Consider the following 11,818-nt stretch of genomic DNA (forward strand, 5'->3'; position numbering starts at 1 on the left):
CTAAAAACGCCTTACTATACATGGTCGTTTTTTTCGGCCCAAAACGCCTTACAAAACATGGTCGTTTTTTTTTTCAGCCCAAAATGCCTTTTATACATGGTCGTTTTTTTCGGCCCAAAACGCCTTACAAAACATGGTGTTTTTTTTTCAACTAAAAACGGCTTACTGTACATGGTCGTTTTTATCGGCTAAAATCGGCTTACTGTACATGGTCGTTTTTTTCGGACTAAAACGCCTCAGTACACATGGTCGTTTTTTTCGACTAAAAACGCCTTACTATACATGGTCGTTCTTTTGGGCTCAAAACGCCTTACTATACGCGGTCGTTTTTTTCGGCCAAAAACGCCTTACACGTGGATTTTCTCCGGGTACTCCGAAGATGAGTGATCGGCTCCAGCACCCCCTGCGACCCATGTGAGGATAAAGTGCATCGGAAAATGAATGGATGGATGAATGGAATAACACTCGACTCCAAATGACTCCTTTGAGATCACGACGAGGTTGCTCTTTATTGTTCTTTGCTTCACATGCTGCTATACATACAAGAGGCTTGAAGACAGCATCTTACGGGTGGAACACAAACAAAAGATCTAGTGTGGCGTTGTCCTGGATACCAGGCCCATATATGGTCAGAAGGAGGAGAGGAAGGCACGGCGTCAACTTGAAATGACATGGAGGAGTCACAAAAAAAAAAAAAGAAAAAAGTATCTGCCTGTTGATCAAATTCATAATCAATACACTACGTAGTCAATCGACACATATTTCATATTGCTTAATTACAATGACTGTACTTGAAATCTCCAGATGTGGCGTACTGGCAAAGCCGCTCAAGTGCAACAAGCAGGAAAAGGAAGCAACTCAAGGCACAGAGATGGACAAAATGCTCCGTTTTGTTGTTTTTCTTGCAACGACTTCACATAAGCGGGCGATGGCTGCGGCGGCGGTGCTGCCGCTACGAGGCGGCCACGCCGACGGCGCCATCACGCATGCAGCTGAAGCATCTTGCCGGTGGCGGGGTGTATGGGCTTCAAGTTGTAGTTATTGGTTTATATAATACAGTGACAACCCCCCCCCCCCACAAGTATTTGACTAAATCCTCCTAATAGCCTTTTTTTTTTTAAATGTTTTTTTATAGTTCCCCTAATACACCGTTTGTATAATCTCATGGAATGGAACATAAACCATTTGGTTAGAGTGCAAAAATCACTTCAACAACACACGAGGAATATAATAGGTCTTGAAAAAAAATCTGAAATGGTGAGTAGCATATTCAAACACAGACAGATGTTAAAAAAAAATGTATATACACACACACACCATATATGCGTGTGTGTGTGTGTGTGTGTGTGTGTGTGTGTGTGTGTGTGTGTGTCTGAATGCGCCTTTGAGCAGTGGAGTTAAAAGGAGTAAGTGTGCTTTGGGTCCGAAAAATCCACATTGGGAGCGCATGTACACACAATATCGTTTTCCTACACGTCGGCCCTGATGGGAGGCGGAATGAAAAGTCGGCGAGGCAGAAAGCGAGGACGTCAGGGGAGGAGGTGCTCGTCTTCCCGGTGGAAGCTGCCGGTGGGGCACAGGAGAGGCTGGCTGGAGCAATTTGTGCTCTGACTCTTCAGGCTCTCCGTGGACTCGGACGACCCTGCGGAGGAGACGCGGCGGCCCGGGAGAACGTGAGACGGGCGAGCGCGTCGGCCCGTACGGGAATACGAAGCGGCAAGAGCGGGACAGGAAAGCCTACATACCGCGCTTACTCCTCAATACCGATAGAGCAGGAGTCGGGACCGAGGGCTGGTGAGGAGTGAGGACGGTGAAGAAGGTGGAGCAGCGCAAGGAGAGGGAAATGTTAGGAAATGAGAGGAGGACACCGCCCGTGTGCAAAGCATCCCCGGAGTGAATTCAAGATGACAGACAAAACATACCAGAGTGGACACTTAACACCGGAGAAGCCGATTTCGTTGAGAGACGACGCTCATCGGTCACAACATTAGGTACACCTGCGCCATCCAACGCAAGAGCTACACTCGGAAATAAAATGATAATTAGGTTGACTTTTGATTGACGGTCGGGGAGCTATGTCTGAATGTTGTGGTTGTAGTTCGAGGTGTATTGACGTTAGATTAAGACGCATACATTTGTCAAATTGAAGCACTTTCGAGATTTTTCTGATGACAAAACGGTTCAATGAAAAGTGATTTTTTTTTTTAATTATTATTTTTTTGCCCTGAAAAATAAATACAATTCTATTTTACAGAAAAATAATGAGGCTGTGTTCTTAGTATTTTTACTATAGACAAGCTAACCATTCAGTAGAAAAATAAGCAACTTTGTCCTTTAAAATCTAAAATTAATGTACTTTTTTAAATCTTGACAAAGCATCAATTTACGATACTGGGTTGATGCAGTTCTTTTCCACTACAAAATAAACGATCGTGTACCTCTGAGCATTATTATAATAGTTAAAGCTCTGACGCAGCTCTTGCTTTGGATCGCGTTGGTCAATATGTATAAGAAAATCCCCTGGGAATAATGAGTTATTTGCTACGCGTCTCACCTGGCAACGAAAGGTCGCCCGGAGGGTCGCTCTCCGTTTTGGTCAAGCTGCTGTGCTCGCTTCCGCAGTCCTGGAGGATGTTGGCGCCGGCGTGCATCCTGTCCTCTGGAGCGTAAAAAAACAAGTGTCACTCAAACGCGTCACCTCAAGTTGAAAACTGACCAACTCACCGTCATCCGGGGACAGCGAGTCTGCGACGTCCTCGTTTGCTGTTGCCTGAAGCGAAGAAGACAAACTCAAGCATTATTTGTGTTCGACTCTTTTAGCGGTGAGGACGCGGGAGCCGGCGACGCCGACGTACGTCTGTGGGAGCGGGACTGCTGGACAGGAGCGTGTGTGGCTGAGCGTCCGACATCTCCGACAGCTTTTCTTCATCCTCCTCCTGGATGGGAGAAGACGGCGACCTCAGGGTGCTGCGGGGAAGGACACCAGAGATGAAGTTAGTGTCCCGACACACTCCCAAACATATTTGCAAGGGCTGAAAGATTTTGAAAAAGTTATTGCAGTTGTTTCAAACACTCCTGAGAGACTACGAATGTGTTTTTTTGCTGCTGTTTTGTTTGGTAAAGGACCTCAAACTGACTCTGGTAACTCTTTTCTCAATGTGTGAGCAATCCCACTTCTGCTTTTACATTTTTACCTGTCAGGTGATTTGCTGACTTTGCCTTTCTGCAGACTGCCGTCGCTCAGATGCTCTGGGGAGCTCAGCTGCTGGCTGCCGTCGCCGCCTGAGAAATTGATATCATCGTAGAGAGGCGCCGAGGGGACGGCGGGCGACACAGACCGCAGGCCGTTCAGGGCCTCCAGTAGAGACACGGGCTCAAAGCCGGGGGGGACTGAATCGGTGCCCTGGCAAAACATTTGGGATGTCGGTACTCTACACTTGTTCTAGTACCACCAGGCATTGTCCTTAGCCCCGTATTATTCACCCTTGTTCTCGTACTTGAAAACTAATGACACAGGCTCAAAGCCGGGGGGGACTGAATCGGTGCCCTGAGGAACAGCCAGGCAAAACATTTGGGATGTTGGTACTCTACACTTGTTCTAGTACCACAAGGCATTGTCCTTAGCCCAGTATTATTCACCCTTGTTCTCGTACTTGAAAACTAAACTTGAAAAAAATAAAAAAGGGTATCTTCAGATAGTTCTGAAAACCTACCGAGTGCTCATCGTGGTCCATCGTCTGCGCCAGAACAGGACTGAAAGAAACAGGGGAGAGCGCCCCGGGCTTTTTCCGCACCGCTCGGATCTGCAGCAAGGCCCTGAAAGCTGTGTCAGCGAAACATGGGGCCCAGTCAGGACTGCGCCATCTCCCTCTCAAAACAATCACGAGTCCACTTACGGAGTCTGCAGATGGGGCAGTTGTTGGCTTGGTAGCGCAAGGTGTCAGCGCACGAGTTGCAGAGGCACAAGTGTCTGCACGGCAGGATGAGCGTGTCGCGCAGGTCCGACAGACACACCACGCACTCGTTGCTGTTGTCGCTGTTCTCGTCGTCGGATGGCTGCGCGCGGAGACGGCGCATTTGAAACGGCGCGCGCCGCTTTTCAAAACATCCTCATTCCGTCTGGCTTTTCGTTGCGCCTACCTTGATTTCTTGGTTGTTCTTGTTCTCGATGCCATAGATCTCCTGTAAGAGGTAGCTCACACGGTCTACCTGCAGGGGAGGGAGGAATAAAGAGAACTCGGTTCATGTTTTGTGTTTACCTTTACGCCGTCTTTGCAATCAGAAATTGTTCACCCCTTTGCAAGCCTAATTATAAAACAGCTCAAAGTGTTCCTCACACAGGAAACCTACAATTTGCTTTTGCTTCAGTGGCTTGACGGAGAAACTGCCATCGACGTGCTGGGGGGGAATCAAAGCACAAAACAAACGTGAGTTGGGGTCATGAAAATGACTTTTTGGCGATGTCGAATGACTACTTGAATGTGTACGTACTCGTTCAAATGCTGCCAAAAGTACATGAGCGTGTCCGAGGCAATCTTGGAATGAAAGCACAGATTAAGATAAAATAAGATAAAACAACCTTTGCATTAGTTGCATTAGTAGTCTGTATGTCTTGTAGCGCACAGTTTAGTGCAAAACATCAACTTACCGTCCCCATCGTCAACTATCGCCTGGATGACCATAGGAAATACCCCTCGGTCGAGGTCAAAGTTGAGCTTTTAAAAAGAAGAAAATAGATATAGCAATTTAATTGCCGTCTTATTGTGAATGGCTAAACGATGTTGTGGGTTGCAAATACGGACGTCTTCCTCTTTCCACTCGCTGAAGTCTATTTTGAAAGAAGGCATGGAGAACTGCTGGCTGACGCCCCGCTTGTAGTGGACCGTCTCCGAGGCCATGGATGGATCCTTTGGGCTGTACCTTCACGGAACATTGACAGAAATGAAAATTAGATGTAGTTATTGCTTCTTTCTGTAAAAAAAAAAAAAAATACACGGGAGTACCTTGAAAAAAAAAATTGCATATTAAATTGTGGACAAATAAAGGTTATCTTATCTTACAATATTGAGGGGTGAAAAAAGTATTTTCAATTCGTTCAGCCCTGGTTAGCAGAGAAATGTCACCTTTATGAAAGGCCATCGTAACGGAAGGTATGTTTTTTTTCCTTTTGTTTTCATCATCATTCCTCCTCCCGTGACACAACCGTCTCACATCGACTTCCTAGCCTTCACTTTAAGTCCCTGGTGTGGTATCCATGGCAACTAGGGGTTGCTAAGGACCAGTCAAATCTATTGTCGTCTTCGAGCAAAACAAATTCCCACCGGAGATACTTGCAAGTCTATGTGCAAACGTATTTCACCGTCGTGCAATCTAGATCCAATATGAAAACAATGTTTTGATATACTCTTGAAAGAGAGTAAGAACTTGAGATCATGTGTAACAATGTGGTTGTAGATTTCCCCTAATGAAGTGACCTATGAGCGGAGGTTTTAAGTTGATTTTTCCATCAGCGTTGTCAACATAAAAAGGATTCTCACACAGCCATCCCATTGGAAAATTCCTCAAAGGCCTGGCAGTAGAGGGTGATGGCCACTCGAGCGTCGGCATCAAAAGTGAACTCCACGCCGTACTGAACCTTTGGTTTGCCGCCCTCCTCCACCGGCGTGTCAGAGTCATCTTTATACCTGCGGATTATAAGGTTTGACAGGAGTCAACCTTTAAAAACAAACAAAAAAATACTGATGTCAGGTCAGCGCTGATTATTCATACCTGACCAAACGCAACGAGTCCTTCCGAATGTTCACCAGACTCCTGAGGGTTTTCACAGGCTCGTGGGGGGCGGGGGTGACGTAGGGGAACTGGAGGGAGACATGTTATCATCATTGTGATTGATCTGAAATGCTTCATTCTGATACATTTCTAGTGTGGCTGCGTTCACCTGCACTGGCCTGTTTCCCAGGAAATTTAAATCCATGTTTTCCCCAAAAAGGTATCCCTCGGGATGCGGTGTGTCGAACTTCTCCCCTCCCATGAAGAAGTGGCTCGCAAAATAATTCCCTGTAAGAAAAGAAAAAGGATGAGGGTAACAATAAATTTCGATCAGTCATCAGGAATATATCCCAAAACGGTGTATTCTCCATCAACTCAAAGTTATACCAAAACATTTCACATAGATTGTCGAATTTCAGTGTCTACTCCTGTATCGCGAGATTTTGATATATTTCAATCCCCGGGTTGCGGAGCTTCGACTTCATATTCATGTACACAAAGCACATAGTTCAGGTGTTGTAAACTCCTGGAACTAGACTTAATCGTTTTGAGCCACAAAGCGGGCCCCAATGATATAAAATACCGATGACATACCAGATTTCGGGGGAAACCGATAGGCCGAGTTAGCTTGAATGTCGATATCCTCAACACCAGCGATTCTGCGACTCAGGATGGAGCCCATCTTCGCCTTCCTCAGCAGCTGCGACGGCTGGCAACGCGAACGACAAATAAAACAATAACGTAATACGACTGGATTTAATTCGACATCGCGAATGATTTGAAGGTAGCGACGCGGCGAACCCAAACAGGAAATTGGGCGAGCTGTTGTTTTGCCAGCGAGATGCTAACTTCAGCGCAGTGTCGCGATTTGATTGGCTGCCTCCTCCACTACACTGCCTGAATATAGAAGCGTTCGATTTAGTTAATGGGACGCCCGTTAGGAGGGCGGTGCGTGACGAAGTCACGGGGAGGTCAGGCGGGGATGTCGGTGTGCGTTTCTGTTAGACTTCTTAAACTGGATTAGGAAGAAAATACATACAATGTATAGTGTGTGTGTGTGGGGGGGGGGGGGCGTGTTCATGTAATATGCTCAATAACGGTACAGAAATACACACTGAATTTCATTTTGAAAATCAATTAATGACAGATTTGTGTATTTGAATTATTGGGAGTTGTTATCATTGGAAAGAATTGTTTCTCAGAAAAAGTGACATTTTCCACACTTTTAATGCCAAAACGTCGTCACCATTATGAGTCCTAAATAATATTTCATGATTTGCAACATCTTTTCTGAAGATTATATATAGGAATTTCCCTTTTTGCCTTTTCATTTAAAGCTTGCACAAATGCACCTTAATGTTTTATTGTTATTACTCTACTCAACTTTATTTTTATAGCGCATTTACAACAGCTGCAGCTGTAACAAAGCACTTACAGAACACCTGACTTAAAACTTTGACAATACAATCATAACAAACCAACCTCCACCCAAAAAAAAACGTTTATTTTAAAATTTTACATTGTTTATTTGTTTTGCCGTAACGTCTGAATGATTGTTTGCATTGATCTCCTTAAATTGTATTCTTCTGAAATAGTGTCTAGAGATGGAATTGTTCAATTATATCGCTGAAGGTAGCAGGTAAAAAAAAAAAACGACTTTACGATATTGTTTTTTTTTTAACATCACGTGTAAATCCGGTTAGCGGACGTAGGAAGTAGTCGTACTGTGAAACAATTTACCACTCGCATCGCTGCCTTCCAGCGTAAGGTAATAGCTGTCAAACTCGTTACTAGTTACAATATTTTATTTATTACAATTATTTATTCGAACAAGTATATGAAAACATTAGCTGTGTTTGTTGCGCTAGTACATCGATTGTTTGTCTTGCGCAAATAGAGCCACGGCCATGGCGACGCGGCTTACGTTAGCACAACAAGCTACACTCATTTGAGCAAAACACAACCGTTTGGCCATGAGGTAATCTTACATATTGGAAAGTGTACTCTAGTAAGAAAAAAAAAAGTAAAAACGATTGCCTCTCTTTGTCACAGCAGCCTCTGTATGATCGATTCTTGCGTCAGCTGTCAACCAGCTAGCATCACCAGCCGCGATTGCTGCTGCGGTTGATTTATTGCACTAATGACGTTGTAATCATCATTTGGAGCCCGTAAGGCGCACTAACTTGGATGTTTTTTTCCTGAACCTATTTCCCCTTGCGTGTCGATTACGTAAAAGAAGTTATCGGGGGGCTGCCTGCGCTTGTAAGCTTTGAGCTGGATAATCTCAGGATTTAAATAAAACATCAGCTTGCTTGCTAGCTAGCCGCATTCGTAAAATGAAACAGAACACGACGAGCATAACAATGTATCATAACAATGTCACGTAATATCCAAATGTAGTAAAGTAGTGTTCAATACTCAAAGAATTATGTTGTGGTGGTATAAACAGAACAGAAAAAAAGTCAATGTTTTTCTCATGGTAACAGTACAAAAAAAGTCAATGTTTGCTCTTGGAGTGTATTTAAATTAGATCTCCAAAATATGAGGTTCATTTCTTAGAATGGTGCAGCGCAGTTCCACACCACTGCTGCTAAACCAATTGACAATTTCGAATCAACTATTGTTTAAAAAACACATTTAATTCACGCATATGTAATGCATGTACTTTCTATACACACACACAAATTTTGTTCCAAATGAAAACCTTTGTTAAAAGTAACATCTTAGTGTTCTCGTCTAACGTGTGTAACGAGAAGTTAACCCCTCTCCGTTTGTGTATCTTTTGTGTTGTAGCAGCGTGAAAGAATCACTTTGAGTTCTCCGATCAGTGGAGCCCTGCATCCGACACATTCACCATCCCACCAGAGTGCAGTCTCTCAGGCCAATATGTCCAGTGATCCTCCTCCACCTTACCCTGGAGGTCCTAGTGCTCCCCTCATCGAGGAGAAGAACGGACAAGCAGGTACAATTGAAATCTGTCGTGTTGACTGGAGATGTGCAGTGCAGCATGTTGCTTCATTTCATTTGTCTTGTGTTGAAACAGCTCCTGTAAGAACAGGGCCCCCCCAGGGTCAACCTCTACCTCCCGAGTATGGCCCACCCCCGTACGAAGGCCCGCATCCAGGCTTCCTTCCGCCACACGTACCCGGAGACGGGCCCATGCCGATGCCCATGCCCATGCCAATGCCCCCGCCAACTCAAGGTGACTCGCAACATCTAATGTACTACTGTTTCCACACCACCCACCAATGTGTTTGTCCTTGAAAATGCACACGATCTTGATTTAACATCAACTAGTTTAGTCATGCATTTTCCTATTTGCTTTCTTCTTTCCCATGAAGGTGGCCTCTACCCGCCGCCGCCGCCCGGCCACTTCCCGCACCCGATGGGCCCCGTCGGCCCCGGCCCCTTCGTGCACATGGGCGGCCACACGGCGACCACCATCATGGCCCCGCCGGGCAGCGCCACCACGGTGACCGTGCTGCAGGGCGAGATGTTGCAGACGTCGCCGGTGCAGACGGCGTGTCCGCACTGCCAGCAGGCCATCGTCACACGCATCTCCCACGACGTGGGCCTCATGAACACCCTCTTCTGTCTCTTCTGCTTCTTCGTGGGGTGAGCTAATCACAGAAGCAGCACTTGATCTTTTCATTCTACAGATTCATCAGCATCAATTAGAATTTTTAAATTATTTGGGGCTTAAGTACTCTTGAATGGAGAAAGGAGGTCGCCAAATGCCCTCTAAAGCCCATTTTCCTGTTGAATGATGATAAAAGAACTTCTGTCGGATATTTGAAAGATTGAATGATATGAGCTTGTATTTTGAATTTCTATTCCAATGCCGTTCCTTTCAGGTGCGACCTGGGCTGCTGCTTGATTCCCTGTCTGATCGACGATCTGAAGGATGTGACGCACACCTGCCCCTACTGCAAGGGTTACATCTACACATACAAACGTATATGCTAACCACCACTGAGGTTCGCTCGCAGCGCTATTCCCCCCCGTCCCCCTTTCCTCTCTCCACCTTTACGTTTGCAACACGTCACTCTCTTAATTTGTCTTTGTAAACCGAGTTAGTATGGTGTAGATATCTTTCACCTCATACGTTCATGCAGAAGTTCGATGGGCAGCATTTTTTTTTTTGGTTTCCTCTTTTGTCAAAAAGTGAAGGCTTGTTACGATGTTACATGTGTAGATGAAGAAGTCATTTTGTTGGGAAGGGCTGTGAAACTGGTCACTTTATCTGACCTGATCTGTAAATCTTGCCCCGAAGCAATCTTTATTTTCTGTCTTATTTTTCGGGAGTATGTTTAAACATGTCCATCTTGAAGACTGTGAAAATTTGACTCCATGTCACTTTGACTTCTTTACTGATCCCTTCTTGAATGTGAACATTCCCATCTCGATGTTTTTGCTTTTTTTTTCCCCCTTGAATCATTTTCATGAGTAATCTTCCAGGCTTTTTTTTGCTATACACAAAAATGATTGACAGTTGAGCCTTTCCCCTGTTCATGATGTACTTCAAGAAAAAAAAAAAAAGACAATATTTGCACTTTAAGGACAAATTACCCTTCCCTAAAGTCACTATAGTTGAGACTTCTTCGGGCTTTGTCGTTCACGAATCCCTCCGTAGGTGCACTTAAGAGGAGGAAGTTAACTGTTACCAGTGTATGAATCTGATCTCACTCTAGAATGTATCGCCGCCAAAACTGTCGGCCGAATGTTGGTCACCACCCCAGTCAACAGGTCGCTTGTGACAGACGAGAATGTTAAAGAACAAGTTAGGTTAGTGTCATGCTCATGTTTTAAAATGATGCTCACAAGCATGTTGAAAATAGGAAGTAGCTGCCAAAACGTGATTATATCCAAGTCACAGAGTTGCATAGTGATGACATACTCAAATTTCAAACAATTCTTCGTCACCAGCATGCCCCCATAAGTAGTTTACTACTTCACAGTTACTGCGCATTGAAATGATGCAAAATGTTAAATAACGCCATGATTAAATGTGCATTCATTTCATTTGCATCTTTTTTTTTTTGTTTTTGTTTTGAGGCTTGCAAAAATGTGCAACTAATTAAAAAGAGGTTTTATTACAAAGTACTGTATATGCCATTGTGATGGTTAAAAATTGCCAGTCTGCATTGCTCTCAATGTGTGTGATCTGTATAACGATGTTATGTCAAATTTGTTTGACAGTTGTACATAGGTACGTACTATTTTATCAATAAAAATCAAGTACATCACTGAAATTTTGTCATTTGGAGAAATTATTTATAGACGCATACGGTCATCGAGAAATGAACAGCTGAGCCCACGTTTGAGGACAAAATAAAGAATTATTTCCACAATCTGTGGGTCAAATTGCTTTAGTGATAAATACTCAGTTAATCTCTCCATCTGTGTCCGCATTGGGCGTTGCAGCATTTGTAGAAAGTGGTCATGGGTTCATCGGCAGATCTGGTCTGAATCTGCATGAAATATGCCCGAGGATGCTCACACTTTGGACAGGTTTCTGTATTTAAAAAAAAAAAAAAAAAAAAGTAAATATATTGTCACCTAAATTCTTGTCTTGTCAACTGGAGGAATGAATAGAATTGGAAGACATAATTGAATGTCAGACTGCATAATAATGATTCCCCTTTTACAGAATTTGCAGTACAGTATAAAGACGTGACGAGTCAAAGTGCAACTTCCAACTACAAGGGATAATTACTGCAGTACTTATTTGTCATGACATACATGGCAATGGCGAGTGATGAAAAAAGCGGAAGGGGCGTGGCCTGGACGGGGGCGTGGTTACTTACAAAAGTGGCACTAAACATGCTGAAGATGAAGTGTATTAAATTTACACAGTTTGAAAATTGAACAGAAAAAAATCCCAAGATCGCCACTATTCTTTCAAGTGAAAATTTGTGCAATTTTGCCTATGCATTCCTGGTGAGCACCAATATGTAACTCCAAATTTGCTGCTCAAAATCAAAACTAAAAAAGTAAACACATCCCCTGCCATATTTAAGATTTGTTCATGACTTGTATTCATAAAGTG

The 11,818-nt window shown here is 44.0% G+C and overlaps 3 protein-coding genes across 6 annotated transcripts in view; 1 reads left to right on the forward strand and 2 right to left on the reverse strand.

Annotated features, from left to right (window-relative positions):
- Positions 1 to 1,355: 1,355 nt before the first annotated feature.
- On the reverse strand, positions 1,356 to 6,650 carry mgrn1b (mahogunin, ring finger 1b). Of its 2 annotated transcripts, XM_019866530.1 has the most exons (17): positions 6,364 to 6,650; positions 5,939 to 6,057; positions 5,770 to 5,858; positions 5,538 to 5,684; positions 4,803 to 4,920; positions 4,649 to 4,715; positions 4,492 to 4,535; positions 4,351 to 4,398; positions 4,141 to 4,209; positions 3,897 to 4,056; positions 3,714 to 3,823; positions 3,195 to 3,403; positions 2,856 to 2,967; positions 2,725 to 2,770; positions 2,555 to 2,659; positions 1,746 to 1,791; positions 1,533 to 1,642 (listed from the first exon to the last, which is right to left on the reverse strand). In XM_019866530.1, exons 1-16 carry the CDS (start codon positions 6,449 to 6,451, stop codon positions 1,751 to 1,753), a joined length of 1,572 nt encoding a protein of 523 aa, XP_019722089.1. In that variant the 5' UTR covers positions 6,452 to 6,650; the 3' UTR covers positions 1,533 to 1,642; positions 1,746 to 1,750. The 2 variants fall into 2 exon arrangements, with proteins under 2 accessions (XP_019722088.1, XP_019722089.1); XM_019866529.1 differs by lacking the exon at positions 1,746 to 1,791 and having other exon boundaries at positions 1,356 to 1,642; positions 6,364 to 6,649.
- A 778-nt stretch (positions 6,651 to 7,428) lies between these two features.
- Positions 7,429 to 10,853, forward strand: cdip1 (cell death-inducing p53 target 1). Of its 3 annotated transcripts, XM_019866508.1 has the most exons (5): positions 7,429 to 7,537; positions 8,563 to 8,731; positions 8,813 to 8,971; positions 9,111 to 9,384; positions 9,624 to 10,853. In XM_019866508.1, the coding sequence occupies exons 2-5, from the start codon at positions 8,656 to 8,658 to the stop codon at positions 9,733 to 9,735; spliced, it is 621 nt and encodes a 206-aa protein (XP_019722067.1). In that variant the 5' UTR covers positions 7,429 to 7,537; positions 8,563 to 8,655; the 3' UTR covers positions 9,736 to 10,853. The 3 variants fall into 3 exon arrangements, with proteins under 3 accessions (XP_019722067.1, XP_019722065.1, XP_019722066.1); XM_019866506.1 differs by having other exon boundaries at positions 8,563 to 8,971; XM_019866507.1 differs by lacking the exon at positions 7,429 to 7,537 and adding an exon at positions 7,604 to 8,031 and having other exon boundaries at positions 8,563 to 8,971.
- Positions 10,854 to 11,021: 168 nt separating this feature from the next.
- polr3k (polymerase (RNA) III (DNA directed) polypeptide K) overlaps positions 11,022 to 11,818 on the reverse strand; it is a 4,126-nt gene continuing 3,329 nt past the window's right edge. Inside the window, exon 3 of the mRNA XM_019866510.1 lies at positions 11,022 to 11,284. Coding sequence (XP_019722069.1) covers positions 11,157 to 11,284 — 128 coding nt within the window. The 3' untranslated portion in view covers positions 11,022 to 11,156. The remainder of the gene's footprint in view (positions 11,285 to 11,818) is intronic.

This window comes from Hippocampus comes, unplaced genomic scaffold (assembly GCF_001891065.2).
Source record: "Hippocampus comes isolate QL1 unplaced genomic scaffold, H_comes_QL1_v1.1 scaffold99, whole genome shotgun sequence".
Lineage (NCBI taxonomy): Eukaryota > Metazoa > Chordata > Actinopteri > Syngnathiformes > Syngnathidae > Hippocampus > Hippocampus comes.

Bases quoted from the DNA above. Each gene is read 5' to 3' on its own strand.
- mgrn1b (XM_019866529.1), bottom strand. From the start codon at position 6,451: ATGGGCTCCATCCTGAGTCGCAGAATCGCTGGTGTTGAGGATATCGAC. The intron at 4,716-4,802 runs GTCCGTATTTGC...TCTTTTTAAAAG, and splicing joins GCGAGTGGAAAGAGGAAGAC to CTCAACTTTGACCTCGACCG. The intron at 2,968-3,194 runs GTAAAAATGTAA...CCTTCCCCGCAG, and splicing joins GTCAGCAAATCACCTGACAG to CACCCTGAGGTCGCCGTCTT.
- cdip1 (XM_019866506.1), top strand. From the start codon at position 8,656: ATGTCCAGTGATCCTCCTCCACCTTACCCTGGAGGTCCTAGTGCTCCC. The intron at 8,972-9,110 runs GTGACTCGCAAC...TTTCCCATGAAG, and splicing joins AATGCCCCCGCCAACTCAAG to GTGGCCTCTACCCGCCGCCG. The intron at 9,385-9,623 runs GTGAGCTAATCA...CGTTCCTTTCAG, and splicing joins CTCTTCTGCTTCTTCGTGGG to GTGCGACCTGGGCTGCTGCT.